General features: G+C 37.0%; 1 protein-coding gene across 2 annotated transcripts in view; it reads right to left on the bottom strand.

Moving 5' to 3' along the window:
* The window catches only part of LOC103031717 (FERM and PDZ domain-containing protein 4), a 99,535-nt gene that overhangs the window by 26,359 nt on the left and 52,341 nt on the right, over window positions 1–20,835 (bottom strand). For both annotated transcript variants that reach the window (XM_022674814.2, XM_022674815.2), the window contains exons 3-6: window positions 8,099–8,259; window positions 5,487–5,589; window positions 3,285–3,330; window positions 152–256 (exon numbers count right to left, since the gene is read on the bottom strand). In XM_022674814.2, coding sequence (XP_022530535.2) covers window positions 152–256; window positions 3,285–3,330; window positions 5,487–5,589; window positions 8,099–8,259 — 415 coding nt within the window. The remainder of the gene's footprint in view (window positions 1–151; window positions 257–3,284; window positions 3,331–5,486; window positions 5,590–8,098; window positions 8,260–20,835) is intronic.

Here is a 20,835-nt window from a genome sequence, read left to right as displayed (position 1 = left end):
ATAAAAGAAACAAATAAAGAACGTAATGTCTTTATGTAAAAGCAGTGACTGCACAGTGAAGTAATAGCCTCTGTTTAACTGAATCCAGTCTCTGGTGAGGACACTGTTCTGGTCAGCGTCAGGATGATGTGGTTTCTGATGTGGAACTTACCGGAACCTGTCCGTTGATGATGACCTCCTCTGCAAAGCGCACTTTTACAGGATTTGACTTCAACTTGGCTTTTTTGGCTGCGCTGATAAAGGCTGATTTGGGGGACTGAGGAGAAAATAGGAAAATAAGTTCGTTTTTTGTAGTCAGCAATTGCTTTGTTTTACTAGCTTTATCAAATTATATAAAAAACAATAATCCAACTAATGTTTAATTATACAAATTATGTTATATAGCCTTTTTTTTTTTTTCAAAACAAACAAACAAAAAAAGATCAATAGTAAAATTATACGCCTCCAAATAAAAAGCACTGGTCAGTTCAAATATTTGTGGACACTCCTTCTAATAAACTCATTCTGCTCCTACAAGTTGCAACAATTGCTGACACAGATGTGCAAATGCACACACACACACACACACACACACACACACACACACACCTGATACTACTTAATCCTGATACTCAAGATGCACAGACTAACCAGCTGTAAACAAGGTCCATGTTATTCATTTTACCTGTCAGGGGTTTTATTGTTAGAATTTAGTTTATCTAGTTTATATTCTGTACGCTCTTATAAAAATGTTCTTTAAAGCAACAGTTTGTAGCTTTTGTGGATTTTGGGGATTCAGAATGTGTAATTGCACAGAGCATGTAAATAAATTTCTGTGTGAAATTCTGTGTTTTTGAGTGTATTGTTTGGATAATTTTATTAAAATGTAGAAAGGAGTTACAAACCTACAACAAACCTACCAGATTATAGAAGGTAAATCCTGCCAAAAATAAAACTGAAAGGAAAACACCAAAACGAAAATGCCAATAATGTTTAGTGCTTTCTTTTTTCAAGGATGTATGAAAATATTATGAAAAAATTTAAAATTAAATTAAATCACTTAATTTGCTATTTATTTATTTTTTTACAAATTATATGCGGAAAAAAATAATAATTAAAAAGGCTTTTTGCCATTTCATTTTTTATATTATCATAGTGGTATTCCACAGTCAAATCTAAAATAAAAAAAACCCAAAAGCTGAATCACAAACATTCACTTAAATATTGACTTTTCCATTTAGTGTTTTTTTTTATTTTAATTATGTTAGACATGCAACCTATTGCTAATAAATGACTAATAAATACAAACATTACCATTGCATTTTGTTTTTAGTTTTGACATTTGTTATGCAGTTTTTCAAGACAAGGCCACATTTTAAATTTGACTGTAAAATACCTGTATGGTAATGAAACTGTAATGGAAAAAGCCTTTTTAATTTTATTTATTTTTTTGGCACATATGACCTGTTCTAAAAAAATGAAAAATTAAATTGTATTTTCATTTTAGTGGTTTAATTTCATTTTATTTATTTATTTTTTGGCAGGATTTACCTCCCATAACCAGACCACCCTATTTTTAGAACGAATGTATATTAGACATTGTAGGGATGGAAGTTCCGGGACACTGATGCTGTGCATTATTATATTATAATACTATTATACAGGAATACAACTGCTTTCAGTTTCAAAGAAATATCTCAGGGAATGCTGCTTTTATACTAAAAGTGATTTAATTGTCAAAAAGGCAGAATTCCTTTTCATAATATCCTTCAGTTCAGAGTTGGTACATCGCAGCGCTCCAGAGTTCATTCAAACTCTCAGATAAATCGATTCAGCCGGCGCACTCTCACAAGATTGATAAGGTAGGTTCTTCCCAATACACTGACGGCGACTCGGAACAGCACGTCCCTCGGGTCCCGCATGATAAATAGACATCACCCTGCCTTAGTGTTAATTTGCTGACGCAGACACAAAGCCTTATTAATTGGCCTTGTTTTGCAGGGGGTCACAAAGCTGAGCTTTCAACCCTCTCAGAGTGAAGCACAATTACAGGGTGTCAACTGCCAAAAGCTACTTGTTAAGTATCTCTCAAATAAAAGCTACAGTCACGCCAGACACGGTTTTATAGCTGTCGCTCAGAGGCCTTAAAATGCCCCAAATTAATTAAAATGTACGATCCATCAATGCTCTGTTTTTTTCTCTTTTGGTTAATCAGCAGAATATATTCATTTATTTCTCAAGGTTATACACAGGCAGAACGAAGGCGATTGCGCTGTTGAAGCTGTTTGCTCAGTGTGATAGAAAAGTTTTACGTCAGAGAAGAGCGTGATCAGCTTAAAAATGAGCCAATTCTCTTCTGTTCCACAGAAATCTACAGTACGAGAAAACAATAAAAGACCATTAAGAATTATTACATGTTCTGTAGTAACTTAAAGCGTGATTTGAAGTAATGGTAGCTCTTGTCAGCCAATTTGTTTGCATTTGTCATGAATGTGAGTAGTTAGATTGGACTATATATGTCTTTTTGGCTGTACACACATGCTTAATGCTGCAGTTGTAAGCCAGCACCAGCGCTGTGCCAAATTTTGACTCCCTACCAGAAACTGACTCCCCTTTGCATGTATGCCCACACTATTCTCTGTTTTTTTCTCAACAAACAACAAGACCTTGATTAAGAGTAGTCAGATTATTATGTGGAGTCAGAATTCTGCACAACACCATCAGTGAGGCAAACAAAACAGTAATATTACAGGATTTTTTTTTAAACAAATTCTTTAACCATCCTGTTATGTTCTGGGTCAAATTGACCAGTTTTAATGTTTGAAGATCTAGGAAAATAGTAAAAATTATTTTTTTTTCAGTATGAAACTTCTTCTGCTTGCCTTAATTAGTGTAATCAACATATAATATTAAAATGCTTTATCTTACACATTTGCAAACAACCCCTGCAAAAACAAAAACTAAAACAAAAGTGCAATGTTATGTTTCAATGTTATGTAAAACTATTTTGTTTTATATGTTGGTCTTTCTAAAGTAATAAAGTAGTGAAACATTAAAAATATATTTTTTAATAAAAAATGAGTGAATTATCCTAATTGAACCATTACCTGTAAGAGATAAGGAACACCACTGCACTAAATATTGATACTGTAGATGAACATAACAGGAGGGTTAAATATTTAAAAATATAAAAAAAACACTCCTTTTTAAGGCCTTTAGGAGCTGTACTGAAGAACATTTTTGTTAGTTTAATGACCAGCACAATTACAAAGTCACATGATAAAATATAGGGAAGGTTAACTTACTGGGTATGGTTGGACAACAGTCAACAGGATGGACTCCTTACAGTTTCTGTTGAAAGACACAAAAAATACAAAACAAAAATGTAAGTGTTATTTTACTACAAAACGTTATAAATGCTTTTACTTCATTTATTTGAACATTTTAACACAAACATGCATTTTGACACCACAATCCACCATTTCCAATCCACCATAATTCCATTTGATGAAATAAGATGTGTAAAAGATTGTAATTGCACTTATTGTATCCCCCCAACTGTTTAGTTATATTTCATGTATTGCACTTCAGTCTTGATGCCAGTCTTTATTCAGTATCTGCTGCACCTAAAATAAAATAATGTCTGATAAAAACAGAATGAAATGGTTAGTGTAAATGCTTTTTTAATTTATTTTATGATTAATGCTGATGAATGTTGGTAAAGTCTTTTTTTATATATAAAGTTATTTGTGAGGGTAAACCACAGGTGATTGTTCAGTCATTCTAGAATTTATTTACACTGAACTGTAGTGATTACTGGAGCTTATGCTACATAAGGTGACCAAGGCCAACTGTGCTCTCTCAGGGCTCCGGCAGCTGATGGCAAGCTGCATGACCAGGATTTGAACCAGCGATCTCCTGATCATAGTGGGAGTAATATTGAACAGGTTATCAACAAATCATATCATCATGATAGTTGCCCCCCCTGAGAGATCCGGCAGGAGATACCACTGTGTGGATTTTTATATATTTTTTTAAATCAAGCTCCATATTGTGTGAATGGATTTCTCTGCCCATAGAGGTAAAAAAAATATCTCTATTCATCACCACTTTTTCGAGCTTCCCTATTGTAATTTAAAAGTAATATAGAGTATGTGTGTTTAAACACAGGCGAGACTCTGAGATAACATTAATTTCAAGTGGTCTCCAGAGACCCTCATGAATTCATTACGTTCCTCTGACTGCTGCACTCTGAACAGCCATGTGCTGCTGCTGCGCGAACACGTCCGCATTTCTTCATTTCAGACTTTCAGGCGATTTAAATTTGTTTAAATGTCACTAACCTCCATTTTCCACCAAGCACAATCTCTTTTTCTGCCTGGCATTTTGTCCGTTACTTTATTTTATGAGGTGTAATTACGAGACAAGGCCACGTACCCATAAGAGCAACAAAACTCATGATCTTGCCTTTTCTCCTTTCTCTTTTATTACTATTTCTTTTAGCTGCCAGGGATGACTTGTGTTCTTTCTTTCTTTCTTTCTAGCAGTCAAAATGGGAAACAGACAAGCTTTTGTTTAAATTCAGCAACAACAAGGTTTTTTTGAGTATTTAAAGTGTTTATGGTCATATCACAGCATTTTATTCAGACTTTGACTAGGCCACTCCAAAACCTTAATTTTGTTTTTGTTTTTTTAGCTATTTCAAAGTGGACTCTACTATGGATACCATTTTTGCTCAGCCTCTTTCTTATTATTAAATCATTAAACTGACCTTAGCTGAGGCAAGTAAGACCTGCAGCTCTTTTGATGTTGTTCTGGGTTAATTTGTCACCTCCTGGATGAGTTGTCCATGCCCTTTTGGAGTAATTTTTTCAGCAACTCCTGGGAAGGCTCACCAGTGGGCAATTACTTTTTTACATATGACTAGGATAACTGGTGTTCTTTCTTTCTTTCTTTCTTTCTTTCTTTCTTTCTTTCTACCCACCCAGAGAGAGCTAGGCCAATTGTGCTCTCTGACTGGGATTCGAACCAGCGATCGCCTAATCATCGTGGCAAGACTTAGCTTGCTGGACCACTCAGAGCCCCAGCAAGATAAAATATACCAGGAATAATGAATCACTGCAAATTTAGACTGATGTAGGCAATTCTTGTTCATATTTATTGAGCTACACATACAGGCGTAGGATGTGACACGTGTAAAATGTATAATGCAATATGCCAGTGTTGAAAGCATGTCCAATAGCATTCTTGTATGTGTTAACATCTCAATATTAATCACAGAACAACAAGATATCATTATCATTTTTGTTTTGTTCTTAATGGAACCAACAGCACTTTTGTAGCACCTTCATATATAAGAGTAAAGTCTAAAATCTATCCGGATTAAAATGTCTGAACATACAGATAGATGGATCGATAGATGAACGAATGAGTGGAAAGAATGAAGATGGAAGAATGAAGGAATGGGTTGTGTGAGCACATGGCTGGAAGGTTGAGTTGATCAGTACCTGACAAGGTCAATGACTCGCTCTCTCGGGGCTGAGGCGACAGCTTCATCATTTATCATTATGATCTCATCCCCCGGGACCAGCTTCCCTTCTGATGGACCTCCTGTTAATGCACACATACACATACACACACATGCACAGGTTGGTTTCTATACAGTCTCAGCACGTGTTGCCACCATCACGCAAAACCCTTTATCATCCAATCATTCCAATGGAGGGTTTTCAAGTACTTAAAGTGTTTAAGGTCATGCCACAGCATCTCATTCAGACTTTGACTAGGCCACGTCAAAACCTTCATATTGTTTTTTTTAGCCATTTCAAGGTGGACTCTCCTAGATAGATATAATTTTTGCTCTTTCTTATTAATAAATCATTACAATAACTGACCTTAGCTGAGGCAAGTAAGACCTGCAGTTCTTTTAATGTTGTTCTGTTTTTTTTTGTCACCTCCTGGATGAGCTGTCTATGCCCTTTTGGAGTAATTTTGGTAGGTCAGCCACTCCTGGGAATAACTTTTTACATAGGACCAGGTTGGCTTGGATAACTTTTTTTTCTCTCCATAAATGAAATAATTATTTAAAAACTACTTTTTGTATTTATTCAAGTTCTGATATTAAAATTTTACATATGGCCTGCTACACCTTTAATACTGTATGGTTCATATATACAGCTCTGGAAAAAAATAAGAGACCATTTAAAAATGATAAAGATGAGTTTCTTTGATTTTGCCAAATTGAAAACCTCTGGAATATAATCAAGAGGAAGATGGATGATCACAAGCCATCAAATCAAGCTGAACTGCTTGTTTTGTTTCACCAGGAGTGGCATAAATTTATCCAAAAGCAGTGTGTAAGACTGGTGGAGGAGAGCTTACCAAAATGCATGAAAATTGTGATTAAAAACCAGGGTTATTCTACCAATTATTAATTTCATTTTTTGAGATACATTCAGAGATGTATATGTACCTACATGTGCCTAAATGGCAACAGCCACCTTGCTGTAACTTCTCTCCCATCTGGAAGACCCTTAACCCAGACTCTTACACTGTGGCCTTGCATTGGTAATGAAGATGCAGCTTGTTCGTGACACACACACACTCATTTCACATGCTCTAATGAATTTTCCCCGGGAAGTGTGTTTATCTCTGATAGTGTGATGCTGAGGGAACTGATGGATTACACAGTCATATAGAAAATAGCACTGATAGCTTTTTTTTTTCACCAAAATAACTCTGGTTCTTCAACTGGTTCTGTTCAGTGTTATAAGAACCTTCCTGATTCTCAGTAAAGCAGTGGTTGGTTGGTTGGTTGTTGGGGTTTTATTGCCACTCCAGCACAAATTAGACTATTTGTGGCATACACTTGGTTTTAAAAGCGTAGATATAAACGCACAGTTGATTCAAACATTACATAGGCCTCTACATGTGTGTCATATGAGATGTTTAAGATTAAGAGCCGATAAAAACTTTAAAATCTTCCCTGGTGGGTGTTTCCCAAAAAGGTCCTTTATGTTCTGTTCTTGATAGTACAATTTTCTTATATGGTTATGGGCTGGACAGTCGATGAGGATGTGTTTTATAGTTAGTGGGGTGTTACACGATTGACAAGATGGTATTTCAGTGTTTGTTAAAAGGTGTCCATGTGTTCTTTTTGAGTGGCCTATACGGCATCTTGTGTAAACTGTTTGATCTGATCTTGAGTTGTGTTTGAAGGTTGTCCGTCTTAACAGAGGTTGAATTTCATGTAGTTTATTGTTGTGCTCTTGGTCCCACTCTTCTTGCCATTTAGATTTAATGAAGGAGTTTATTATGTAAAAGGTGTCCAGAGGTGGGGTGGAGAACTTAGTGATCTCTTTTGTAGATGCCTTCTTGGCGAGGTCATCTGCCATATCGTTTCCTGTAAATCCACAGTGGCCTGGGATCCAGCAAAAGGCTATCCGGTATCTTTGTTTGTGCAGGGAGCTGACTTTCGCAAGCACTTCAGAAATTATGGGATGGTCTGTTTTTAATGAGTCCAAAGCTTGAAGGCAAGATTTTGAGTCTGAGCAGATTAGGTAGTTGGGGTGTGTGCAGTTTTTGATGTATTCCAATGTAAGCAGCAGTGCATATCAGTAAAGCAGTGAACCAGCCCATGTTTGCACCCGTGTTAGTGGAAGCAGGGATATGTCACAGGATATGTCATCAACAGAGAGAGTGGAACATAACAACTCTTGGTTCAGGCTGAAGAACCTCCTGTTCTTGAGCTGGGAATGAACTTTTCATGTTCCAGAACCTATATTTGTTGGTGAAAATCCACTGAGCGGATCAAAAGACATAGACATAAAAAAATACACAATAAATTAGCCAATTTACCTTAGCAGTGCTATTCTACTCATGAATTTACTTTAGCAGTGCTACTCACACAGTCACACAGAAAAGACAAGCAAATGTGGCTTCTACAAGCAAAAAAGGCCTCTATCCTCCTGTGAATGGTTAAAGGGAGCTGCCCGTGGTCCTGAAACCAGTTTAACCAATGTTCTACAGGACTCAAATTCAGCTTAAGTTAAGCATATAAAAGTATGCAGACATTGAGTATGCAGTTCTCAGTCATATGCAGAATACAGTACTTGGTTACCTGGAGTGACAGAGCGAACCACCACCGGCTTCTCACTGCCCGCCACGAAGCCGAAGCCCAGAACAGGGTCCCTCCTCATCTCCACCCGCCGAGGAGCTGGGGGGAGCAGCTGACCTCCGTCCAGACGAACCTCCTCCAAAGAACTGCTCTGAGACACATGACTGCAGAGAGAGAGAGGGAGAGAGAGAGAGAGAGAGAGAGAGAGAGAGAGAGAGGGAAGGGGAAAGAGAGAGGTTGAGATAGGGAGACAGAGCGAGTGAGACAAAGAGTAAGACAGGAAAAAAGAGATTGAGAGAGGGAGAGACAGAGGGAGGGAGATTTAAAGAGGTGGAGAGAGAGTAAGACAGAAAGAGAGAGAGAGAGATAGAATACGACAGAAAGAGTTTGAGATAGAGAGTGAGAGAGTAAGAGGGGCAGAGAGAATGAGAAAGAGAGATACAGGGAGAGAGGGCAGGAGAGAGATTGAAGGAGAGTAAGAGCAAAAAAGAGATTGAAAAAGAATGAAAGGAAAAGAGAGAGAGATGGAAAGAAAGAGAAACAGGGAGAGAGACAGACAAAGGGAGTGAGAAAGATTGAAAGAGATCAAGAGATTGAGAAAGAGAAAAACAGAGAAAGAGAGACAGAGGGAAACAATGTAAAAAATAAAATAAAAGTTATAAAAAGTCTTATAAACCACATAAAAATTGTGAAAATTAGCTCTACTTTGCTTAGTCAGTGTTTTCCAGTGCAGTGGGCGAGGCTAAGCTTCTGTTTCATTGGCTGATAAACTTTTTCATTGGGTGGTCCATGTTCTATACCAATGGACAACATACCTCAATTACTGTTATATGCAACAAAACATAAACAAAATAAGGAGATATGTGATGTCCATCATAATGAACGCAGGGTCTGAAAGTGTAAATCTCAGTTGTAAAGTTTGCTGTTTATAGAAAAACCCATTGGATCCGTTTCTGTACTAGAAAAGAATAAGTGATTTTTTTTTGCCATCCCTAATCATCACCCAATCAAACATCCAAAATCTATCCAGTTCAAAAGGGCACAAAGCGGATTTGGTTCAAAAGAGGATATTAGCTGCATAATAACTCCATTATTGACTCAATCAGATTAAAAGAAAAGATTAAATAAGTGCAAATCCCCGTGCAGAGATTTGGGTGGAGAGCGATTATGGAGAGATTTTTTTTTTTAAAATATGGGATAATCATAATGTATGGGCGGCGCAAACGGCAGCGGGAAACAGGAACGTTAAGTTTCACATGCTGAAATGAAGTGCTGTGGGTGGAATATGGGAGATTTGGGAGATAACAGGGTGGCAGATTGTGCTGCTTGGGAAGCATGTGAGCTCAGGCTGCTGCTGAAAAGAATCATTTCCACGGCAATGTGGCCCACCTGCTGCAGGGAACGATCTCTTTCCCTCGCTTTCCTTTTCCTCTCTTTCTGAACGGACTATTGGTCTCCCTATAGATTCCTCACTAACTCAATCACAAAGCTGCCAGAGACCCTAAATAACCTTCCTAAAGAACATCTGAACTTTCCTAAAGAACTACAAGTCAACTCACATTTTTGTAGTTCTGTCTAATTATGTTAGATCAACAATATAGTTTAAGTTGCACTCAAATAAATAGCTTATATTTTTGTCTGACACGGACCACTGGAGTCATGTGCCATTCTGTAGTCCTTATATGCCCATATTTGGGGTCCTGTTTCAAAATAAATGTTTTTTTTTTTTTAAGTTGCCTCTATCACATTCTGTGGTAAAGAAATATGTTCAGAACCCTGTACTTTTTGTTCTCTGTATATTTTCCACTGGATCTTGTAACTGGATTACAAGATCGTTTAAGAGTTGGAATTAGCTAAATAGCTAAGTAGCTAAATTCTACAGCGCACTGAACTGACATCACAAAGAGTTTTTGAAAAGCCCATTCATTTCAGTTATAGACAAATATGGGCATATACATCATGGCACTGCAGCATAGCTAAATTGGGGAGAAAAAAACAGAATAATTTTAAAAAGCTGAAAGGCAGTATTAATAGTATATTAATAGTATAGAAGTTTTTTTTTTTCAATTATTTAACAGTGTCCATTTATAATTGATGTATGATTTTCTGGTTTTATAGGACTCCAAAATCTAGTTTATACAAAACTAAATAGACATTTTTCTTAGGTTTGACTTCCCATTACTCCAAAATGATAAAGTAGTATAACTTGATACTGGTGTCATCAATAGTACAGAAAGTCTTTTTCAAGTATTTTTTAGTGTCATTTGACAAGAGTTTGATTTGCTGGTTTTAAAGGACTCCAAAATCTGGTTTATGCATAACTGAATAGATATTTTTCTTAGGTTTGACTTCCCATAACTCCAAAATGCTACAGTAGTAGTAGAGTTAATACTCATGTATTTAATATTTTGGAAAGGCTTCTTCAAGAATTGAATGGTATCATTTGATAACAATTCAATTTTGCGGTTTTATTGTACTACAAAATCTGGTTTATACAAAACTAAATAGACATTTTTCTTAGGTTTGACTTCCCATTACTGCAAAATGCTACGGTAATATAACCTGATACTTGTATAATTAACAGTATAAAAAGGCTTCTTCAAGAATTTAATGGCGTCATTTTATAACAGTTTGATTTTATGGTTTTATGGGACTCAAAGATCTGGTTTATGCCAAAACGAATAGGCCTTTTTAATAGGTTTCACATTCAATAACTCCAAAATGCTACAGTAATATAACTAGATATTTATATAATTAATAGTACTTAAATGTTTCTTTGTGTATTTAAAGGTGTCATTTAATACCAGGTTGATTTGCTGGTTTCATAGGATTTATAAAAATCAAATAGACATTTTTTTTTCTTTTAAAGAAATAATATTGGTTTGGCCAATAAAACCATTTGATATCAAGCCATCATAACACTTCATACACCCCCAATCATTGAGCTGTGGAACAGTAGGAAGAAGTATATTCTCTGGAATGATTCAGTCTCATCCAGTACTTTTGAGATAAGATGTGGATTTGGGGACAATTATGGTTGGATGATGATCATCCAACATCCTGTTCGAGACGCTGATCCTATAGTCGCTGAATGCAATCAAATCCTCACTGCACTGCTCCCTCTAAAATCTAGAACAACCCTACTTTCTGGTCAGTAGAGACAGTTACTCCAACAAACTCTTTTTAATTCCCTTGATTTTGGAAGAAGCAATCTATGAGCAAATACTTTTGTCTGTATAGTGTAACTCCTGTAATAGTACTGCACTATTATTACTGTTTTTCTCCTCTGGGCATCACTCCTAAATGTTCTCACTGTCATCAGTTAGATGCTGTCTTGTTGTCTGTCTGAGCATCAGCTGCCTCCAGATGCACATCTGGGCCAAAACAAATCGTGTTTTCTTCCCTGGAACCAGACAACAATTTACCGGACTGGCCTCCAGAGGTCACTTGCTGTCATGGAGGCACATCCCGTCAGAATGATATAACATTACGCCCATTCGTCACTGGCTGACATGGAGTGAGTGCCATGCCCAGGGTTATTAATGGCTGAGGTGGGGGTTAATCAAAATGAGGAAAAATTTAATGAAATTATATTAAAACCAACATAGAAAGTGTGTTCACTTAACATTCTTATTATGTTACAGGTCAGACTGACCTTTTTTAAATGTTTAAAAACACACAAAAATAGTTTTGATCATTTCTGGTGGATGAAACTGTTTATGTTGGACTATATTAGGGTAATAAACATGTAAATGAACAATAATGACTGCATTAATGTTTTTATACTTTGTATATTATCATACTATGTTTATGCTTATTGGCAAAAATTGGCACCTTTTGCTTAAATTACAGCTTTTCTCAGTCAGCTTTATGAGGTAGAGTCACCTGGAATGACTTTCAGTTAACAGCTCTCAGTTAACAGTCACACAGACCATCAAAAATGTTATGATGAAACTGGCTCTCATCAGAAAGAGCAAGAGTAACCTCTGTTGCCAGCCTCAGAAACCACAAGTTAACAGCACCCCAGATCAGAGCATTTAAATTAAATTTAAATTTTGATTTGTTTAACATTTTTAAATGACTACATGATTCCTTATGTGTTCCTTCATAATCCGGATGACTATAGTCCGAAAATGAAACAATGTATATAGCTTGTTATTTATAGGAATATGTATATGTTAAATTAAGTTAAATAAATAGTGTTGTTTTATTCTATAAACTACTGACATTTCTTTTAAATAAAAATATTGTTATTTAGAGCATTTATTGCTCAGAATATGAGAAACATTCAAAATAACAAAAAAAAAGATGCTGAGCTTTCAAACCTTAAATAATGCAAACAAATAAAGTTCATATTATTTTAGAAACAACAATACAAATGTTTTAAAAGTCCAGACGTCAATATTTAGTGAAATAAACCTGATATTTAATCACAGATTTATTGTGTGTTGGCATGCTCTCCACCAGTCTTTCACACTGATTTTGATGTGCATATTCAAGCAGTTTAGTTGATGGATTACATTCCAGTGGTTTTTAATGGGGTTCAGGGATGGAGATTGTGCTGGCCATGACAGGGTCTTGATCTGGTGATCCTTTATCCACACCTTGATTGACTGTGTGGATTTACAGCACTGTCCTTCTGGAAACAATAGTCCTCAGAGCAGAGCAGAAGGAATTAAGATCATCTTTCTGAGTTAAAACATCAGTATTGTTGTTGTTTCTAAATGAATATAAAAGCTCGGCATCTTTTTTGTTATTTTGAGCAATTTTTGTTTTCTGCAAATAAATTTCTGCTCTAAATAATAAGATTTTAATTAGGAATTCTGAAGAAATTGGGTTTAATCAATCAGCTGCACATGTAAGATGTGAAATAGTCTTTTTTTAATGAAAACATTAAAACAAATTCATAGCAGGGTTCAGAGAAACTGCCTGCAGCGCTGCTGATACATCACCATGTGAAAAACAGTACCACGCATTAGTCACCACTTCTCACACCAACACACCACACACCACTGCCTCACGCACCACTGTACCAACACAGTTAACTTCTAATAGATGTGTGGTTCTTGACTTTCTTGCAAGTAAATTTTAGGCTTCTAAAAGAGCCTTGTTTTTAATTCATCTAAAATACAAAAATAAAGGGCATCAAAACAAAAATGAGTTATTTATAATATAATTACTGGTGGCATTAGCTTTAGCTGAAATTGAATGGAGATCAAAACAAAAAATTACAAGATCACAGTAGTTAAATCTTTTACCAGACTACATTTCATTAGAAAAAAAATGTTTCGCACACTAAACACAATCAGCAGCAGTTCAGCAACATTTGGAAGAGGCACTATAAGGGAACTAATGTCACATCTGTTTAGTGAAAACTTGATCATAGCAATTAGAAAGTCCTAACCCAAAAAGCATTTTTTATTTATTTTTCTGTCTATGTGTTTATTTTTGTTTATTTTGTTTCTCCTTTGAGAAAAATGCATTATTATAAAGTGAAATAAAGTTTAAGACCTATAACGAGGGTGGTAGTGGCGGGCCAAAAAAAAAAAAACAATGTAAAAAAAAAATCCAAAAAAACAAAAAGTAGTGATTTAAATCATTATATTCCTTAAAGCAAGACTTATCATTCCTGATGACATACGGCTATATTGATTTTGCATGGGTGGAAACAACCAACGAACCTGTGTGTGGAAGCACTGTGGTCAACAACCCTATAAATTACTTGTTATCTTGCATCATACATCCAGATCACCTTTGGTTTTTCATACAGGCACTTTGATAGTCCAGTGTTATGTTATTGAGGTCCTGCAACCAGTGGCACAAATTTTCTGAATTTCTATACATTTCATAGAGCATTTCCAGCAGGACAATGCCCGTCCACATACTGCTGCCATCTTAAAAGCTTGCCTTGAAGACACAGATACTATGCACTCTGTGTCTTCAAATGAGTGGGATGTGATACCAACACTATACTCGTAAAAAACTAAATCTACAGGAACTGCGACTTAGATGTCTATCCCCTATTATTTTTTAATATTGTGTATATTTTGTTTGGGGGACTGTTGGGTTCATGGCAAAACCTTCAGCTTATGCCTTTGAGGTAGTCCAATTAGAATTTTGTGGTGTGTTTAGGATCTTTAACTCACTGTAAAAGTCAGTATTTTTATCTGCAAAATAAAAAAAATATGCAATACATCCTTTCAAAATTTGCTGGATAAATTGAAATGAATAATTTTTGACACACTGTCAGATCTGGCTAAAATTTCAGATTTTTTCAGATTTAAAAGAAAAAAATAACATTCAGTATGCAACAACAACTCAGTTGGCAATACTTTGCAAACAACTGAATAAGCTGAACATGCAGGTATTTACTGTATAGACAGAGGTAATGAGTGTTAACAGGGGAGCAGATTCTAAAAGTCAGGTGACTGTGAAAAGGGAAGTTGTCTTTGATTGGTAGAAGGATTCAATAACAATGCTCAACCCTTATCACAAAATCAACAGTAAATTTATAAGAATATTCAAGCTGTATTGGATTGGAATTTTTTGCAGGACCCCATTAGGAACCTCTACAACTCTACAACTTCATGCTGAGACAACAGCATGTTGCAGCATGTTGCATTACATACTCTTTACTTCTTACACACTACATTTCTTCTGTAGGTGTAGCTCATTAAATATGGCTAAAAGTTGCTCATATCAGCCTAAATTTTAGATCATTTATTGTTCCTGGTAAGGTTCATCTTCCTTTCTAACAGCATTGCAATCCGACATTGAATTCTTTCTGGGTGCAACAATATTTTTTGATGCTGAGCGTATATGAAGCGTCATATTGTGTGAGGTGTGTGAACATCTCACTTTGCATTTTCTCCACCACACTCGCAGAAGGAAAATGTGGTTGGTGCAGCATCTTTCACGCAGAGGATGCATCAGCATTAGCATTTCGCTCGCACTGTTTGTGAGCGGCAGAGTCTATTTGACTCCAGCACGCAACAAGGACAGATTGTGGTAATGGCTATTGGGTAACAAATCAATTCACGAGAGTAAGCAGAGGACAGAGGGGGAAGAGCGAGAGGGAAAGAGAGAGAGAGAAAGAAAGAGAGAGAGAGAGATGGGGAGGGGGGGGTGATAGTGTGTTTGTTTCAGTGTTGATGGAAATATTTTTAGAGTCGCTGGCTCTGCCACGACCCAGTGAGCAGAAAGAGCACACTCAACTCCACTGAGGCAAACTCCACCACTGACTCACACTGCTCCACTAAATCTCTCTCACTCACACTTTTTTCTCACTCTTTTCGCACAAGGTCACACCTTTTCAAAATGTCCCATACTTATGCATGACGTTAAAAGTGGCCTTAAATGTCAAGAGCTATTGCTGACATTTGACGTTTTTACCATTCAAATATAAATTATGCAGATCATTTTGTAAATGCAAGGCTTTTCTTACATTACTTAAGTTATTTAGCTGGAAATAGCAGCAGTATGTGGATGAGCATTGTCCTGTTGAGGGTACCTTCAGAAAAGGTAGGGACACTCATTGCAGGACCTCATTAGCACTAATGTTGGGCTGTTTAAGTGTAATGAAGACAAAGGTGATCTAATATTGTGCAAAATTGCACCCCACACCATGAGGCCAAGCCTTCTTGCTGCCTAATATGTGATAACAATACCACTGACAGCCAATAGTGTTCAGGACATCTAAGGGCACTGGTTGGCAATACTTTGCAAATAACTGACAAAGGCTGGCAATGGCATAGTGATACTGTCTTCAAGGCAAGCTCTTGAGATTGCAGAAGTATATGGGAGAGCATTGTCCAGTTTGGATAGTGCACCACATTTAAGGCATTTATCAGACACCCTTATTCAGAGCGACTTACAACAGAGCTTCGTTGTTTACTTTAAAATCTCCATAGCTAGTTTGTAGCTGATCAAGAGATACACCAAGCTTGATAATGTTTAGAACCCTAGGAGATTTTTTTAAAGATTAGTTTAGGAACTTTTTTAAAAGATGAGCCTTCAGTCGGCCTCTGAAGACCGTAAGTGACTTTGCTGTTCTGACACCCAGTGGAAGTTCATCACCTTGTTCCTCTAGCACAGAGAACCGTCAGGATGTTTGTTTTCTATTGGTCTTGAGGGATGGTGGTTCAAACCGAGCCACACTGGAACTTTAAGAGCTCTTGGTACAGATCTGGCTTTGACCATTGCCATCACATAGTTCAGAAAATGTATGGACACTAGTTGGCAATACTTTGCAAAGAACTGAACAAACATACATTTATACACAAAGGTAACAAGTGTTAACAGGGGAACAGATTCTAAAAGTCAGTTGACTGTAAACGAAGAAGTTGTCTTTGATTGGTAAAGAATGTGCTATCAACTCTCCACCCCTACCACAAAATCTTTGCAGCACCACCTAATATAATGTTGGGCTTTCAAAATGTCTGTAATAAACACTGAAGGTGATCTGACATTGCATGAAATTGCTTCCCACACCATATGGCCAAGCCTTCTGGACACCTGAGGTGTGGTAACAAACCATTGGTCTTACAGCTGACAGCAGATAAAGCCACAAACAACTCCAATGAGCCAAATTTTCAAGAGTTTCCAATCTTTTATCTTTGGCAATCAGTGACTTTAAGGCAAGCTCCTGAAATTGCAGCAGTATATGGATAAATATTTTCTAGGTTGGATAGTGCCCCAAAGTGTGCCACTGGTTGGCAATACTTCGCAAAGAACTGAACAAACATGCAGGTATTTATACACAAAGGTAACAAGTTTTAACTGAGGAACAGATTTTAAAAGTCAGGTGACTGTGAAACGAAGAAGTTGTCTTTGATTGGTAGGAGGATGTGTTATTAACTTTCCACCCCTACCACAAAATCTTTGCCGGACCACCTTAACGTAATGTTGGGCTATCAAAATGTCTGTAATAAAGACGAAAGGTGATCTGACATTGTACAAAATTGCACCCCACACCATATGGCCAAGCCTTCTGGACACCAGAGGTGTGATAACAAACTATTGGTCTTACCGCTGACAGCAGATTGAGGACACAATTTTCAAGAGTTTTAATCATTTTACCTTCTGCAATGTGGCTGGCAAGGGCATAGTATCAGTGTCTTTAAGACAAGCTCCTAAGATTGCAGCAAGAGATATGAATGAGCATTGTCCAATTTGGATAGTTCACCAAAGTGTGCCACTGGTTGGCAATACTTCGCAAATAACTAAACATGCAGGTATTTATACACGAAGATAACAAGTGTTAATAGGCGAACAGTTTTTAAAAGTCAGGTTCCTGTGAAATGAAGAAGCTATCAACTCTTCACCCCTACCACAAAATCTTTGCAGGACCACCTTAACATAATGTTGGGCTGTCAAAGTGCCTGTAATGAAGACCAAAGGTGTTCTGGCATTGTACAAAATTGCACCCCACACAGTGACACCAGACCTTCTGGACATGTGATGTGTGAAAACGAACACTTGATCTTGTCACTGAAAGCAGAAGAAGCACACTCTCTTCTCAAACTCTACTAAAGCAAACTCCTCCGCTGACTCACAGTGCTCCAGTAAATCTCTCTCACTGCCCTCACACAAGGTCACACCTTTTCAAAACATCCCATACTTATGCATGAGGTTAAAAAGTCCCCGTAAAAGTCAAGAGTTATTGCTGATGCTTTGCGTCACTCTATTCAAATGTAAATATGCAGATGATTTATTTTTAGCTATGCATTTCCTTAATCCAGGGGGTTCTAACCTTTTGCAACTCACAGTTGACTTAACCCACCCGGACGTTTTTCTGCAGCCAATGCAAGATTTAATTGACCATTTAATGTAAAAAAACAAATGCAGCACAGCAATCAATGCAGCCAATCTAGTTGAATGACAAGCTTGAATTGCCTCAGGAACTTTTAATGTGAAAGATCCTGTTTAACTATCCTGTTTTAATAAGTAAAACCCAAAGGTGTTTTACTTATGTGTCCCCAGTCTGACCAGAAGTACATCGCTTCTGTTTTACTTCATGTTAACAATGGTTTCATCACAATTGTCCTGGAAGCCTTTGAATAACTAGCATTTGAAAAGGTATGCACTGGATCAATAAATACTTCTTCTCTACAGAGAACTAGTTTTCTTATTTGACATCACCACAATGGACAAATTAAGAAAATAATAACAAAGAAATAAAGTTTGTCTTTTAGATCATGTTTGGAAGCATTTGCACCAATTTTCCTATAAAAAGCGTTTTGCATGCATCTGGTACTTAGATGTCTACCACAATTTTTTTTTTACATTTTAATTGGAATACTCTGGGGTCCATGGCAAATATTTTAGCTTATGCCTTTTGTCATAGTACAATGATTATTATTGGTATGTTTAGGAATTTTTTTCTAGTATTTTTCCCCTATTTTCTCGCAATTACCTGGAACAATTGTTCCACTCATTTAGCTGCTACTCAGCTGTATATCCCCAATCACAGGTGATGCAACAACACAAGGAGGGTGAAGACTAGCACATGCTTCCTCCGATACATGTGAAGTCAGCCACCACTTCTTTTCAAACTGCTGCTGATACAGCATTGCTCAGTAGCATCACAGCGCACTCGGAGGAAAGTGCAGTGACTAGTGCAGTGATCTAGCCACCCAGAGAGAGCAAGGACAATTGTGCTCTCTCGGGGCTCCGGCAGCTGATGGCAAACTACATGACTGGGATTCGAACCAGCATCATCTCCTGATCCTAGTAGCAGCAAAACAATGATACAATACTGCCTTTTAGATTTTGTTGGAGAATTTAAAATGAATAATATTTATCAAATTGTCAGATGTGACAAAAATACCAGATGCTTGCCGATGTACAGTAAAAGACAAAATAACATTAAGTGTGCTACAATAACTCAGTTGGCAATACTTTGCAAAGAACTGAACAAGCATGCAGGTATTTATATCCAGAGGTAATGCATGTTGACAGGGGAACAAAATCTAAAAGTCGATGACTACAAAACGGGGAAGTCTTTGAGTGGTAGAAGGTGAACATATGACAGAAAATGAAGGGAATTTCTATTGATCTCTTTTATATGGCTTATTTACACAATATAAAAAGGTAGCTAGCATTTAGTTTTTTTGTTGCAAAAAATGCAAAATAAAAATACTGTATGTATAAACTTGTGATACAACAATGCAGTTAAATTCTTTGTTGAAACTGCACGCATAGCCTGTACTGCCTGTACTGCCTATTCCCACTTGCACACGACGTCATCAACACCCAGGTTAGCGGAGCAATTTATTGTGTTTACAGGACTGGCCAAATCTCTATTCAAATCTCCAGGGAGGCAATCCTGTGTTCTTTAACAACCATGTCATCCCTTCATCCAATTTAGAAAGCTAACACGACAGGCTCCAGGCTCCAGGCTGCAGACAAGCTACCAATTCTTAGGTGAGATATAGAACAGAGAGACGGAGGCTTAGCATTGATTTTTAGACAAAGATTTGGATAGAGAGTGTGAGTGATTGTCACTCATCAGCGCAATCTATAATCTGGCAGTCGGTCCTATTCGTACAACACTGTGGTTAGAAATGGAATTGTTGATTCAAGTGTTTCCTGGAAAATAATGAGGAATGAAAGAAGGTAATATGAAGTGTGAGCAGCAGAGCAGAAGGAATGAAGGGGTTAATCAGTATTCTAGATGAATTCATGCTGAGAGAGTGGCTTTCTCACTGATCGGTTGCTGCATTGGAAATTTGCATAAGGTTTGAACAGTGTGAGGTCCAATCGAAGGCAAAAGGTATAAGGCATCGAGAAAGAGAGCGAGGGATGGGGAGTGCAGAGAGAAAGAGAGTGTGTGTCTGTAAGAGAGAGAGAGACAGAAGTGCTCATGGGGACAATGAGTGTGTGCAGAATATCTACATATCCCAGAGAACTGGACACACACAGGCACACCAAGGAGGTAGGAGCACGCTTATAACCAAACAGCAATCCGTCAAATTCAAAAAGCCCCAGGTGCAACGTAGAAGATTCATTTTTTAATGCCAAAACAAGCATGTAAGTATTTTTTTGTTTGTTTTTTCTTTAATTTTGTTTAATGAGAGGATTTTCTAAAATGTTGATTTCACATTTATTTGATGTTCACCTCCCAAGCTCCTAACGTCTGAAATGTTACGTCTTTTACCAAACTTTACTTTGATTACAAACTGCCATTTTGTGCAGTTAAAGAGATGAACAAATTAATACACCACACTTAATGTACCATTACTAGTTTCCCTCACCTGCTGGACCTTTGAAATGACTAAAACATCTATATCAATCTAATATCAATTCTGAATTTACATGAAGTCTGTGTGCAGTGAGGTACTGCATGGGGAGGTGTTTCGGTGTGAGTTTTGGTTGTTAAAATAAACTTTTTGGAGAAATTGTTGTTTTTCCACTGTATATGACATAACCTGTTGAAATGAAATGGTTTGAGTGATCAAATTAGTGTTTTGGTGTTTTTATACTTGTACTTGTATCTAGCTTAGTACAGTCCTAGCATAATTCTGATACTCAAGATGCATTAAATGACCAGGTGTAAACAGGTTCTTAATGTCTTACTGACATAGAAATAGGGCAGAATCTGAAACAATTCTTTTTATTTTTCTCAGAGTGAAATAAAATCATCATCAACAAAATAGTTGCAATCAGAAAGAATTTGGTGGGTAGTCATTCCAGACTGTCAGCAACGTCTGACAACACATATGCTAACGTCTGACAACACA

The sequence above is a fragment of the Astyanax mexicanus genome, chromosome 21 (genome assembly GCF_023375975.1).
Source record: "Astyanax mexicanus isolate ESR-SI-001 chromosome 21, AstMex3_surface, whole genome shotgun sequence".
NCBI classification, from domain to species: Eukaryota; Metazoa; Chordata; class Actinopteri; order Characiformes; family Acestrorhamphidae; genus Astyanax; species Astyanax mexicanus.
Note: the sequence above shows the minus strand (reverse complement) of the source record. Positions and strands in the feature narration are given on the sequence as shown.